The 12,841-nt window shown below is 62.1% G+C and overlaps 1 protein-coding gene across 1 annotated transcript; it reads left to right on the top strand.

Moving 5' to 3' along the window:
• Window positions 1-800: 800 nt before the first annotated feature.
• On the top strand, window positions 801-12,241 carry Selenon (selenoprotein N). Its single transcript, XM_048350551.1, has 12 exons — window positions 801-1,027; window positions 1,520-1,637; window positions 4,111-4,244; window positions 6,022-6,231; window positions 6,341-6,465; window positions 6,890-7,027; window positions 8,262-8,343; window positions 8,477-8,665; window positions 9,225-9,330; window positions 10,069-10,181; window positions 10,262-10,363; window positions 11,873-12,241. Exons 1-12 carry the CDS (start codon window positions 839-841, stop codon window positions 12,038-12,040), a joined length of 1,674 nt encoding a protein of 557 aa, XP_048206508.1. The 5' UTR covers window positions 801-838; the 3' UTR covers window positions 12,041-12,241.
• The last annotated feature ends 600 nt before the right edge of the window (window positions 12,242-12,841 follow it).

Here is a 12,841-nt window from a genome sequence, read left to right on the forward strand (position 1 = left end):
CCCACCTCCGCTAGCCTCGGCCACGCCCCTGCAGGGCCCACCTCCGCAAGCCCCGCCCCTGCAGGTCCCACCTCCGCTAGCCTCGGCCCCGCCCCTGCAGGTCCCACCTCCGCTAGCCCCGGCCCCGCCCCTGCAGGTCCCACCTCCGCTAGCCTCGGCCACGCCCCTGCAGGTCCCACCTCCGCTAGCCCCGCCCCTGCAGGTCCCACCTCCGCTAGCCTCGGCCCCGCCCCTGCAGGTCCCACCTCCGCTAGCCCCGGCCCCGCCCCTGCAGGTCCCACCTCCGCTAGCCCCGGCCCCGCCCCTGCAGGTACCACCTCCGCTAGCTCCGCCCCTGCAGGTCCCACCTCCGCTAGCCTCAGCCCCGCCCCTGCAGGTCCCCACCTCCGCTAGCCTCAGCCCCGCCCCTGAAGGGCCCCACCTCCGCTAGCCCCGCCCCTGCAGGTCCCACCTCCGCTAGCCCCGGCCCCGCCCCTGCAGGTCCCACCTCTGCTAGCCCCGCCCCTGCAGGTCCCACCTCCGCTAGCCCCGTCCATTCATGTCCCCACCTCCTCTTACCCCGCCTCCCGCCCTCTCCACGTGGGTCTCAACAACCCGGTTAGCCTCAAACCCGGGGTGGGACCTGTGTCGGCCGCGGCCGCAGCCCCGCCTCTTGTTCGCGCTGTGCCCTGCGCTAGGCCCCGCCCCGTGCCAGCGAAGGCCCCGCCCACGTCGTCCATGGCCCCTCCCATCTCCTGCCACGGCCCCGCCCGTGTCGTCCCGTGGCCCCGCCCCCTGGCCCCGCCGGGCCCGTTAGTCGGCGCCGAGCTGCCAGCGGATCCCCCGCGGAGTCGCGACTATGGGCCGGGCCCGGCCGGGCGAACGCGGGCCCCGCAGCCCGGGCTCGGCCGCGACGCCGCCGCCTCCGACCCCGCGCCGCTGCGCCCGCGCCCTGGCGCTGCTCGGGGCCCTGCTGGCCGCGGCCGCGGCCGCCGCCGCCGCCCGGGTCTTCGCCCGCCTCGCCGAGGCCCAGGCCGCCGCGCGACAGGTCGGGCCGGGCCGGGATGGGGCGCTGCGGGCTGGGTGGGAGGAGACCCGGGCGCGCCGGGGCACCGCGGGGGGGGGGGGGCTGGAGGAGGAGGCGGGAAAGAAGGAAGAAGGGAACCAAGCGCTGGAAACTTGGAGGGCGCTGGGAAGCGGCGAGAGACCGGTCGGGACTGGGCAGACCTGCCCGGGGCCGCGGGGACGGCGCCCGGCGCGGTGGCCGCAGACAAAGGCGGAGGGCGCGAGGGGAGCCGGGGGCCGGGTCGGTGCGGAGGGGCGGTGGGCCGGGGCGGGCGGAAGGGGTGGGGACGGGACCGCGGAGGAAGGCACCGAGTGGAGCCGGGACCGGGAGCGACGGGACGGGGACCGAGGCCGGGGACCCCTCAGGGGTGGCAGTGTGGGGAGCGCAGGAAGAGGGCGGCCGGCGCCGCTGGGTCAGGGGACCGGCAGACGGTGGCCGCTCCCCGGCGCTCAGCCAGCCGCTTTGTCCCACCAGGAGTCCGCGCTGAGGGCCCTGGGGACGGACGGCCTCTTCCTCTTCTCCTCGCTGGACACGGACCAGGATCTGTACATCAGCCCCGAGGAGTTCAAACCCATCGCCGAAAAGCTGACAGGTAGTAGAGAGGCTGGGGACGGGGGGGGGGGGCGCAGGGGTCCCCCTCCGGGGACCCAGTAGGTGAGATGCTACAGCACCCAGGCTGTTTTCTCACACTTTTTTTTTTTTTTTTTGCCAGTCCTGGGGCTTGAACTCAGGGCCTGGGCACTGTCCTGAGCGTCTTTGGCTCAAGGCTAGCACTCTACCACTTGAGCCACAGCGCCACTCCCGGTTTTTTCTGAGTAGTGTATTGGAGATAAGAGTGGCATAAATTTTCCTGCCCAGGCTGGTTTTGAATTGTGATCCTCAGATCTCAGCCTCCTGAGTAGCTAGGGTTACAGGCGTGAGCCACTGGTGCCCGGCTCCCACACATTTCTGAACAAGGCCCTGCCTGCCAGCCACTGTCATGTAGGTACTTCCCGTAGCCCTCTCCTTCCACCCCAGGACAGCAACGGGAGATGGACACTGTTCTGATGCCCATAGTTTGGGAGTTTAACTTGCACTGTTTGAGGCAAAAGCATAATGTATGCCTAAGCTGGAGAGCCCGGTTAGAATTGGTATGAGGATTAGAGGAAATGGATGTAAAGTCACGACGGGTAGCTTTGTCAGGAGTGTTGAGCAAACTGGAGCCACAGTTGTGAGTGGTGACCTACAACTCTGTCTGCTTAGGTACTGTCAGATTCCTATCCCTTCTTGCTACCTTTGCCTACTTCTAATCTGACTTTTTTTTTTCGATGAGAGGTAGAAACATTCTAAGGAATTATAAAATACTTCTCTCTCCCCAGCCACCCCCTCACCCTACCCCACCCAGTCTGTGTCCCATCCCTCTAACCTTTTAGGACGTTTTGAACATAGGACCCCGGCACAGATCACCTGATTGAAGTCAGTCAATGGAAGAGGTGGGAGAGAGACTCCAGTTTCTCTCAGAGCAGAAGGACCACAGCATCTCAGGGAAGTTGGCCACTAGCTGCCCGGTGACCTGTAGTTGTTGCCAGAGAGCAGATGAAGATGCAAATTAGCTGCAGTGACCATGTGTCCGTGACCATGTGACCCTGTGGGCCATTCTGTCTTGCTGACATTTCCTTTGCCTCTTACTCTGCATTTGCTTCTCTAAGCCCCTGTGTGTGTGTCTCCTGGTCCTTAGAGCAGGAGCCAGCATTCCCTCATAATAAGTTAGCAAAGCCTGCTGGGGTGGGAGCACTTTTGATTCTCAGGGAGAAAGAATCCTTCATTGCTTCTAATCTGTGAGTGCACAAGGGACCATGTTTAGGGAAATTAGAGGGCAATAAATAAAATCAAAGCAAGAGAAACAGCTGTCTCTAGTTGATAGAGCTATGAATGTGCTTAATGTTCTGCTTTATATCTTAAAATTCTTACAAATTGTCTATAACAGGCAAATATTATTTATAGTTTGGGAAATAATCCTTTTTTTTGTCATAGGCCTTAAACTCTGAGCCTGGGCACTGTCCTTGAGTTTTTGGTCTAAGCTAGGGCTCTACCATTTTGAGCCTTAGCATCACTTCTGGTTTTCTGGTCATTAATGGGAGATAAGAGTCTCACAGACTTTCCTGCCCAGGCTGGCTTTGAATTGCGATCCTCAGACCTCAGCCTCCTGAGTAGCTAGGATTACAGGTGTGAGCCATCAGCACCCAGTTGGAATATCCTTCTTTTAAAACTAAAGGGATAGGGCAGACAGTGGTTCAGCCTATAACCTCAGCTACTTGGAAGACAGATCCAGATCACAGATCCCACCCCAGCAAACTTTTTGCCTACCCTAGCAAACAGTTAAGACTGCATCTCAACAAAAAATCTGAGCACCTATCACCCTCGCTGTGAGGGAAGCAGAAGTAGTAGAATCAAGGACCAGACTGATACAGGCAAAAACTGTAAGAAATTACCTGAAAAAAATAAAGCAAAAAGAGCTAGAGGCATGGCTCAGGTGGTAAAACTCCTGCCTAGCAAGCGCCAGGCCCTGAGTTCAAACCCTAGTGTCACACACACACACACACACACACACACACACACACGACAGTTCCCTGACTCACATCTGACAGCCTCACTTGGTAGGTCTGAGGTGGTTCTAGACAACTGTGTTCTGGAGAGGTAACCTGTGTGCTGCTATGCCCGGCTGAGAGCCACCTTGGATGTGCACATTCACATCACTGCCCGCTGTCAGGGCTGCCTAAGGCCAGGAGGATTGTGACAGATTCAAGTGTAGAGCAAAGCAGGCCTCCCCCCTCCCCGCCTGGCTGTGTGGCCCTGAGGAAGTGACTTCACCTCTCCGAGCCTCCAGCCCCTCACTTGTAAAATGGAGTTGGCCATGAGAGTCGCTCCCTGGGCCGGTGTGAACGTGCAGTGCTATGCACCAGGCTGTGTCTTTGGAGACTGGTCACTGTTACCCCAGGAAGCCTGGCTCCTTCCACTTGGGTGTCCTGGGAGAACCCAGGCCCTGAGCCCAAGGCAGGATGTCCCCAGCCATCTGTGTCCCGTAGGGTCAACTCCTGCAGCCAGCTATGAGGACGAGGCGCTGCCTGCTGACCCCGGCGAGGAGACACTCACCATAGAGGCCCGCTTCCAGCCTCTGCTCCCAGAGACCATGACAAAGAGCAAAGATGGGTTCCTAGGGGTGAGTCCGGGCAAGGTGGCCGTGTTTGAGCCTCTTCTTTTTTCCTTCCTCTGTTGGCTGCCCTCTGCATGCCCACTGTGCCCAGGAGTGTGATTGGGACCTGCTGCACAGGTTCCCAGTCCATGGGGGAGCAGGAGGGAAGCATGAGTCCCTCCCCAAGATGGGTCATCTAGGAGGGCCTCCTGGAAGAAGGGACATCTGGCAGAGCCCACTCACAGGGCTGGAGGAAAGAGCAAGTAGTGCCCACTTGCAGTGGTTCCCTCTCCTGCCCCTCCAATTCCCCAGGCCTCTAGCAATGCCAGGGCCTGACGTGTGCTGGTGAACTGCAGCGAGTTGGACCTGGGGTGCAGGGTAGAGTCCCCAAGAGGAGGAGGGGGGAGTGCCTCCCCCACAGGGGTCCCTGGGACAGTCTGAAACCACCCCCACCCTGCCCCCTGCCCACCCTCTCTCCTGCTCGCTCTAGGCCATCCTGACCACCACCCGACTTTGGCCTTAGCTCTGCAGCAGCGAGACGCCATGGTGGGTTGTGAAGTGAGCCACTGTCTTTAGTGTGTCTCCACGGGCAGCAGGGAGCAGGGGCGGCACAGGGGTAGATGAGGACAAGCAGGCCAGCCCGTGGGGTGGGAGGAGGCAGCCCAGAGGATGCTGGGAGAACAGGGCGGGGAGAGTGGGGACCCAGCTGCTGGCCGGTAACCTGAACATGTGGGCTGAATGCCCGGGTGGGGGCTGCAGGAGGGAAGCACATCTGGTGGGGATGGGGTGGGCACCCCAGGGGGTGGGGGCACAAGAGGGAGGCATCCAGCGAGTGGAAGGAGACTCAGTCTGACTGGCTCCCGGTGTGATGGGAGAGCAGGAGAGAAGCAGGAGGTGCCCTCGGGAGGGCGGGCCCACACCTGGCAGAGCCCCACGGGCAAGCCCAGCGCCCTTCTCTGGCAGCTCCTGCTGGGCTGGGCAGCCCGTGAGCAGACCAGTAGGTGGACAAGCTCAGCCTCGCCCCGCACAGTCAGTCCGCATTGAGAACATGCTTGGTAAATCGCCAAGGCAGGAGTGGGAGCTCCCCGCACCTCTTTCCCTGTGCCCCCTTCCAACATAGGGGGGAGGGAGAGGGGCCTGCTGTCCTGTGGGGACCGGGCAGCCCCCATTTGTGCCTGTAAGGACAGCCGCGGGTGCTGGAGCTCGCTCCAGACGTGTGCACAGTCCACGGCTTCCCACCCGGCTCTCCTGCCCGTGAGCTCAGGCAGTGGAAGCAGGCCAGGGAAGCCTTTGTCCAGACATGAGGCAAGGTGACACCCGGGGCTGGACCCCCTGAAGCTGCCTTCCTTCCCCTTCTGTTGGTCTCTTCCCACTGTAACCGTACCCAAGGGATGGCTGCCCCTCCAAACCCAAACTGATGTGGTTAGGAGAGTTGGGGAGCAGGGAGTGGAAAGCAGGGATGATGGGGGACCAGGATGCCTAGAACAGGGCAGAGGCCTGTGTGTGAGCCCCAGAGCTCCCCCCTCCCCTCCCTCCCCGACTTCCCGTCCTGGGCAGCCCCTTCCACTCCCTCCCTCCCTCCCTCTCTGCCCTGAGCCTGGCCTGGGCCTTGCCAGCAGGCTGCTGGGACAGGGCTTCCCTGGGGGGTGCTGGAAGGGCGAGCTGAACCTCTGTCCAAGCTTGTGACCCTCACGGGGCTCCCTCCGCCTCGGATCTGGCTAGGGCTCTGGGAAGACCCCACAAAGGACAAGACCCCCACAGCTGAGGTCCTCCGCGCCCCAGAGCCTCGGCCTTCCTGCCCCAGGTCTCCCGCTTTGCCCTGTCCGGCCTCCGCAACTGGACCACGGCAGCCGTGCCCAGCGCTGTGTTTGCCGCCCGCCACTTCCAGCCCTTCCTTCCCCCAAGAGGCCAGGAGCTGGGCGAGCCCTGGTGGGTCATCCCCAGCGAGCTGAGCGTCCTCACCGGCTACTTGTCCAACAACCGCTTCTACCCACCGCCCCCCAAGGGCAACGAGGTAAGGGCCCAGCCCCACGTGCCCTCCCAGTGCCGGCCCGCTGCACCTCAACCCTCCCCCCAGCCCCCAGCAGATCCCGCCTGAGCCCCCGCTGCTGTCCCTGAACCAGGTCCTCATCCACCGGCTCCTGAGCATGTTCCACCCGCGGCCCTTCGTGAAGACCCGCTTCGCCCCTCAGGGCGCGGTGGCCTGCCTGACGGCCACCAGCGACTCCTACTACACCGTGGCGTTCCGGTGAGTGGCCGCCCACGGTGCGGCACCAGCTCAGGCCCTGCGAGCTCAGGCTCTGAATTTCCGTTTCCCGGTCTGTGGGTCAGGATGGAGGTGATGCCCTCCCAGGACAGGCGAGGATTCCGTGAGAACTGCCTGGAGCTCGCTTGGCCTGGGGCTGGCGGCCACGGCCATGTCCACACAGAAGACACTGGCCCCGCTCACAGGGCAGACATGGGGGCTCAGGGAGGGGGGTGGGCGAGGCTTCCCGCAAGGACAGTGTGGAAACCAGTCTTGAAGGAGGGCAGCATCTGGACCTCTGGCCCTCTCCCTGCCATGTACACGCCTTTTCTCGTCCCCTAGCCCTCTCCCCCAAAAGGAGTCAGTCTGGCTCCAGGCTTTGGGGGAGAAGCGGGGAGCTCCAGCTCAGCAGACTCTGTTCCCACAGGATCCACGCCGAGTTCCAGCTCAGCGAGCCTCCCAACTTCCCCTTCTGGTTCTCACCAGGCCAGTTCACCGGCCACATCATCCTCTCCAAAGATGCCACCCATGTCCGTGACTTCCGGCTCTTTGTGCCAAATCACAGGTGCAGCTGGTCCCATCCAAGCTCCCAGCACTCAGAAGCAGATGAGCCCAGAGCCACCTCCACCTCAGCCAGGGCCGGAGCCTGTGTGTGAGGCCAGCCGAGGGTGACACACACTGTCACCGGGCCAGTGTCTCCCCGTCACTCACTGGGCTTGTCCTCCCTCTTGGGATGCCACACAGAAGCCACCAGGCCCTCCCTGAGGCTGGCCTTCTGCCCCCGAGAGCCCCGATAGACCCATACCACAGCTGCGCCCGCCACTGCTGGAAGGACCAGCTAGTGGGTCCAGAAAGGCCTCCTAGAGGAAATAACACTACGCAGAGCCCTGGGGAGGAGGAGTGGCACACGCCAGGGCTGAGGGCAGACGCCCTGCACCACTGAACTCCGGAGGGGTTGCTACTTGCCCACTTGTTTGGCCACCAGTTAGGGCAGCATGGGGACCCAGGAGGGCCTGGCCTCACAGGACTCCTTCCTGACAACAAGGGAACACTCAGCAGGCCTGAGTGGTCTGGGTAGGGCTGGGAGCTCGGAGCCCCAGGCGAGTCCTGGCCCTGGCAGCAAGGGGCAGTACAGCTGGAGTCAGGCCCTCACTGGGCCTGTTTCCTTGCCCTGGGCCGGAGTGGAGATCACACCATCCCCAGTAGTGGAGTGGCTTCTCTCCCTCCTTGGAGAGGTAGGGCACAGACACAGCCAAAGGGAGGCTGAGGAGGGTGCATGGCTTTGCCCTACCTCCCCAGCAAGGGGCACTTGCTCCCATGGGTTTAGCCCACCCTAGGAAGGAGGCTGACACCCACAGCAGCATACCCCTTCCAGCCCAGGGTAGATGCGCTGGATGACATGGAGGGACAATGTGACCAGCAGAACTAGGCCACAGAGTCGTCACACCCTAAAGGCACCTGCCCTGCCTCTGAACAGAGGTGGTTGGCCGCCGGTCCTGGGCGCCCCCTTGTGGCAGATCTCCAGATTACACTGACCAGCCAGACCTGCTCACCCAAGGCCCTGTTCTGCCTCAAGCACTGACGGTCACTCTGCCTTGAAGGGGAAGGGTCATGGGCAGGACATGAGCCAAGCCTGGAGAGCCCTTGGGAACCTCACGACTGGCCCAGTGGCTTTGTAGTGCCATCTGAAGCCTTGGGGGTCTTCCTCTGCCAAGTGCGATGGTTGCTGGAGTTAAGATGGGATCTGACACATGCTAATGGCTTTGATGTTGATGTTGCTTTGCCCTGACTGTCCTCAGATCACTGAATGTGGACATGGAGTGGTTGTATGGGGCCAGTGAGAGCAGCAGCATGGAGGTGGACATCGGCTACATTCCCCAGGTAGGCACAGGCGGTTCCACTGCCTGCTCCTTTGGGGGGGGGGGGTCTCAGGCTCTCTTCAAACCCAGAGTGGGGGCTCCTTCAAGGCTCCCGGCCATCTCCAGGACGCCCCTCACTGCTGATTCCTGCCCAGATGGAGCTGGAGGCCACAGGCCCCTCGGTGCCCTCCGTGATCCTGGACGAAGACGGGAACAGGATCGACAGCCGCCCTCCCTCCGGGGAGCCGCTACAGTTTGTGTTTGAGGAGATCAAGTGGCAGCAGGAACTGAGCTGGGAGGAGGCTGCCCGGCGCCTGGAGGTGGCCATGTACCCCTTCAAGAAGGTAGGCCTGGGGCTGGGGATATGGCCTAGTGGCAAGAGTGCTTGCCTCGCATACATGAAGCCCTGGGTTCGATTCCCCAGTACCACATATATAGAAAACGGCCAGAAGTGGCGCTGTGGCTCAAGTGGCAGAGTGCTAGCCTTGAGCAAAAAGAAGCCAGGGACAGTGCTCAGGCCCTGAGTCCAAGTCCCAGGACTGGCAAAAAAAAACACAAAAAACAAAAAAACAAAGAAGGTAGGCCTGGTCAGGGCGAAGTGTCAAGGTTAGGGGCTGAGGCCAGGTGCTGTGTGGCTCACTTGTGGGCCCAGGAACTGGAACAGGTATACATGGGGCCAGCCTGCACTCTGGCAGCCTCCCCTTTGCACCCAAGCCTGAAGGAGGCTCAGCCATCCTGCTACACGCGCGCACGCACACACACACACACACACACACACACACACACACACTCCCTGCAGGTGCCCGCACACAGATGCTCATGTATAAATATGCACTACACACAGACCCTGGACAGAGCCTTGGCCACACACAATAACTTTACTCCATCTTGGCTTGGCCGTAGGTCAGCTACCTGCCGTTCACTGAGGCCTTCGACCGAGCCAAGGCCGAGAACAAGCTGGTGCACTCGATCCTGCTGTGGGGAGCCCTGGATGACCAGTCCTGCTGAGGTGAGGGGAAATGGGTGCAACAGCGAAAGGGAGCACAGTCGTGGAAATGAGTGTGCAAGTACATTGGACTTTATAAGGCCATTGCCACAAATGAGAGGAAACACAGGGCCGATGTCCCTGACTGAGAAAACCCAGCTGGATGCAGAGTGCTTTGGTATCCAGTGGTGGGCGTGAAGTTGAGGAGAACAGTGCCCCTGCCCTGCTTCCATCATTCTCCGGTCTGTGTCACAGTAAACGAGATGCTGGCATCCCAGTGTCTTGCTCCTATCACCCCAGCTACTTGAGAGGTAGAGATGGGGGGACTGTGATTCAAGGCTACTCTCAGCAAAAAGGTTAGCAAAACCCTATCTCAAAGGAAAAGCTGAGACTAGAGGCATGGCTTAAGTAGTAAAATTCAAACCATAATACTACCCAACAGAAAAGGCAGAAATAAAAAGAAAGGGAGGGGAAGAAGGCAAGGACAAACCAAGTGTCGTGGCTCATGCCTATAATCCCAGCTGCTCAGGAAGCAGAGATGGGAGGATCACAATCTGACATCAGCCCAGGCAAAAGCAAGACCTTATCTGCAAAATAAAGCAAAAAGGGCTGAAGTTGTGGTCTAGCAACTGCCTAGCAAGCTCAAGGCCCTGAGTTTAAACCCCAGTATTGAGAAAAATGCAAAAAATTGCTGATTGGGACCCCAGGAAGACACGTGGAGCCCCTCACTCTCCCTCTTCGGGCTGGGCCTCCCTCTTGCAGGTTCCGGGCGGACTCTCCGGGAGACCGTCCTGGAAAGTCCGCCCATCCTCACCCTCCTCAACGAGAGCTTCATCAGCACCTGGTCCCTGGTGAAGGAGCTGGAGGACCTGCAGGTGAGCAGGTGGGAGAAGCCCCCGGGAGCCCCCGGGCAGTGCTGGGGCAGGGGTGTCAGGAGTGTCCCCGGTCCCCACAGCACGACCAGGAGAGCCCGTCGCACACGCAGCTGGCTGGCCTGCACCTGGAGAAGTACAGCTTCCCTGTGGAGATGATGATCTGCCTGCCCAATGGCACCGTGGTAGGCACCGTGGGTTCCGGGGGTGGCAGGCAGGGGCCTCCCTGCGCCGCTGGTGGACAGAGAGCCCGCAGGGCCCATTTCATGGACAGGGAATGGAGCCGGGAAAGGTTTGAGAACTTGGTGAGAGTTCTTGTACAGTTGTTTTTTACTTTTTTGTTTTGGTTTGGTTTTTTGCCAGTCCTGGGACTTGAACTCAGGGCCTGGGCGCTGTCACTGAGCTTCTTTTGTTCAAGGCTAGCACTCTACCTTTGAGCCACAGCGCCACTTCTGGCTTTTACTGTTTATGTGGTGCTGAGGAATCGAACCCAGGACTTCATGCTTGCTAGGCAGCACTCTACCTACGGCTAAGCCACGTTCCCAGCCCCATCTTGCACAGTTTCGAGGCTAGGCCCACCCAAGAGCCTCAGCATCTCCAGCTCTGGTCAAAGCTGCTCTTCCTTGGGCCCAGAGTGGCTGGTGTGGGGCTTGGGGCTGTAGGGTGAGGGCCAGCAGCCCCTGGGGCTTGGGGCAGCCTGGAGTTGGAGGGGTATCTGTTGAGATGGGGGAGGAGGCGGCTTCTGCTGGCCCAGGCTTGGGAATGAGCGAGGTCTGGAGGAGCGGGGACCCAGGAAGAGGAAAGCTAGGGGTTCACCCATGTCACCGGCTCCCCATTGGAGGAGTCCTGGGGTTATGGAGATGAGCAGACAATCTCGGCCCTGGGGTGTCTATACACGCTCACGCGTTGGTGGAATGGTTGTCACTCCCTCCCTCACTTGTTCACTGAGCACCTACTCTGTGCCAGGAACCTTGCAGAACAGTGAGGACAGGGCTCTGAGCATCAGGCATTGTGGTGCACGCCTGTAATCCCGGTGCTAGGGAGGCTCGGACGGGAGCATCCCAAGGTCTAGACCTCGGCTTCATAGGGAGAAAACACCAAACAAATAAACAAACCAAAATGTGTGACCCTGCTGTTAAGTGCTCCGTGGCTGGGGTGAGGCGCAAAAGCAGACTGCAGAACGCTGGGCATTTTGACAGACGTGAGCGTGGAGTTCAGGGGTCACAGGAGCCGAGGAGACGGGAGGGCAGAGGAAAAGGGGGTGTTGAAGCAGCCAGTCTCGGCTTGGGGAAGGTTCTAGTGAGGCTGTGTGATGACAGCCCACCTGGTCTCACTGTGTAGTGAGGGAGGGGGAGGAGGCGGGGATGCGGGGCCCGGGGAGGTGGGAGGGGGCCCGGGGAGGCGGGGCCAGGGGAGGCGAGGTGGCCCGGGGAGGCGGGGCCAGTAGAGGTGAGGTGGTTCCGGGAGGCGGGGCCGGGGAGGCGGGGCCGGGGGGGAGGGGGGCCCGGGAGGCGGGGCCAGGGGAGGCGAGGTGGCCCGGGGAGGCGGGGCCAGTAGAGGTGAGGTGGTTCCGAGAGGCGGGGCCGGGGGAGGCGGGGCCGGGGGGGCCCGGGAGGCGGGGCCGGGGGGGCCCGGGAGGCGGGGCCCGGGCCTCCGCAGCCTCCGCATCTGCCCCTTCACGGCCCTTCTCCCAGGTCCACCACATCAACGCCAACCACTTCCTGGACATCACCTCCATGAAGCCCGAGGACATGAACAACGCCTTCAGCTTCTCGGCCCCCTTCGAGGACCCGTCCACGGCCACCTACCTGCAGTTCCTCAAGGAGGGCCTGCGGCGCGGCCTGCCCCTCCTCCCGCCCTAGCCCGGCGGAGCCACGTGGCCCTGGCCCGCCCTCCACCCACCTGCCCCTCGAGGGGCCGATCGCTATCAGCGCTGCCCTAACCACTGGGCTCCGGAGGCCGTTGGGACCCCACAGCGCAAGCCCTGGGTCACCTCGCCGGCCCTCACCTGCAGTCGCACAGTCCCTCGTGGAGCTGTGTGCGGAGTCCTGCGTGGAAGTCCCCGCCCGGCCGGGGGTGATGGACGGCAGGGCCGGCCGGGGCGGCGCGGGGCTGTGAGACAGGCGAATCCCTTCGGGCCCGAGGGCCGGGCCGCCCGGCACAGGTCCCCGCGGGCACAGGTCCCCGTACTGCACAGGTTTCCGCGGGCACAGGTCCCCGAGGGGCACAGATCTCCGCGGGCACAGGTCCCCGAACCGCACAAGTCCCCGAGGGGCACAGGTCCCCGCAGGCACAGTTCCCCATGGGGTACAGGTCCCCAAGGGGCACAGGTCCCCGCGGGCACAGGTCCCCATGGGGTACAGGTCCCCAAGGGGCACAGGTCCCCAGGGGGCACAGGTCCCCGCGGGCACAGGTCCCCAGGGGGCACAGGTCCCCGCGGGCACAGGTCCCCATGGGGTACAGGTCCCCAAGGGGCACAGGTCCCCGCGGGCACAGGTCCCCAAGGGGCACAGGTCCCCGCGGGCACAGGTCCCCAAGGGGCACAGGTCCCCAAGGGGCACAGGTCCCCAAGGGGCACAGGTCCCCGCTCCACACCCGGAGCCGCCGACAAGCCCGGTCTTTTGTACACATGCAGAAACGTGTTTTTACGTGAATTTTCTCGC

Source organism: Perognathus longimembris, chromosome 7 (assembly GCF_023159225.1).
Source record: "Perognathus longimembris pacificus isolate PPM17 chromosome 7, ASM2315922v1, whole genome shotgun sequence".
NCBI classification, from domain to species: Eukaryota; Metazoa; Chordata; class Mammalia; order Rodentia; family Heteromyidae; genus Perognathus; species Perognathus longimembris.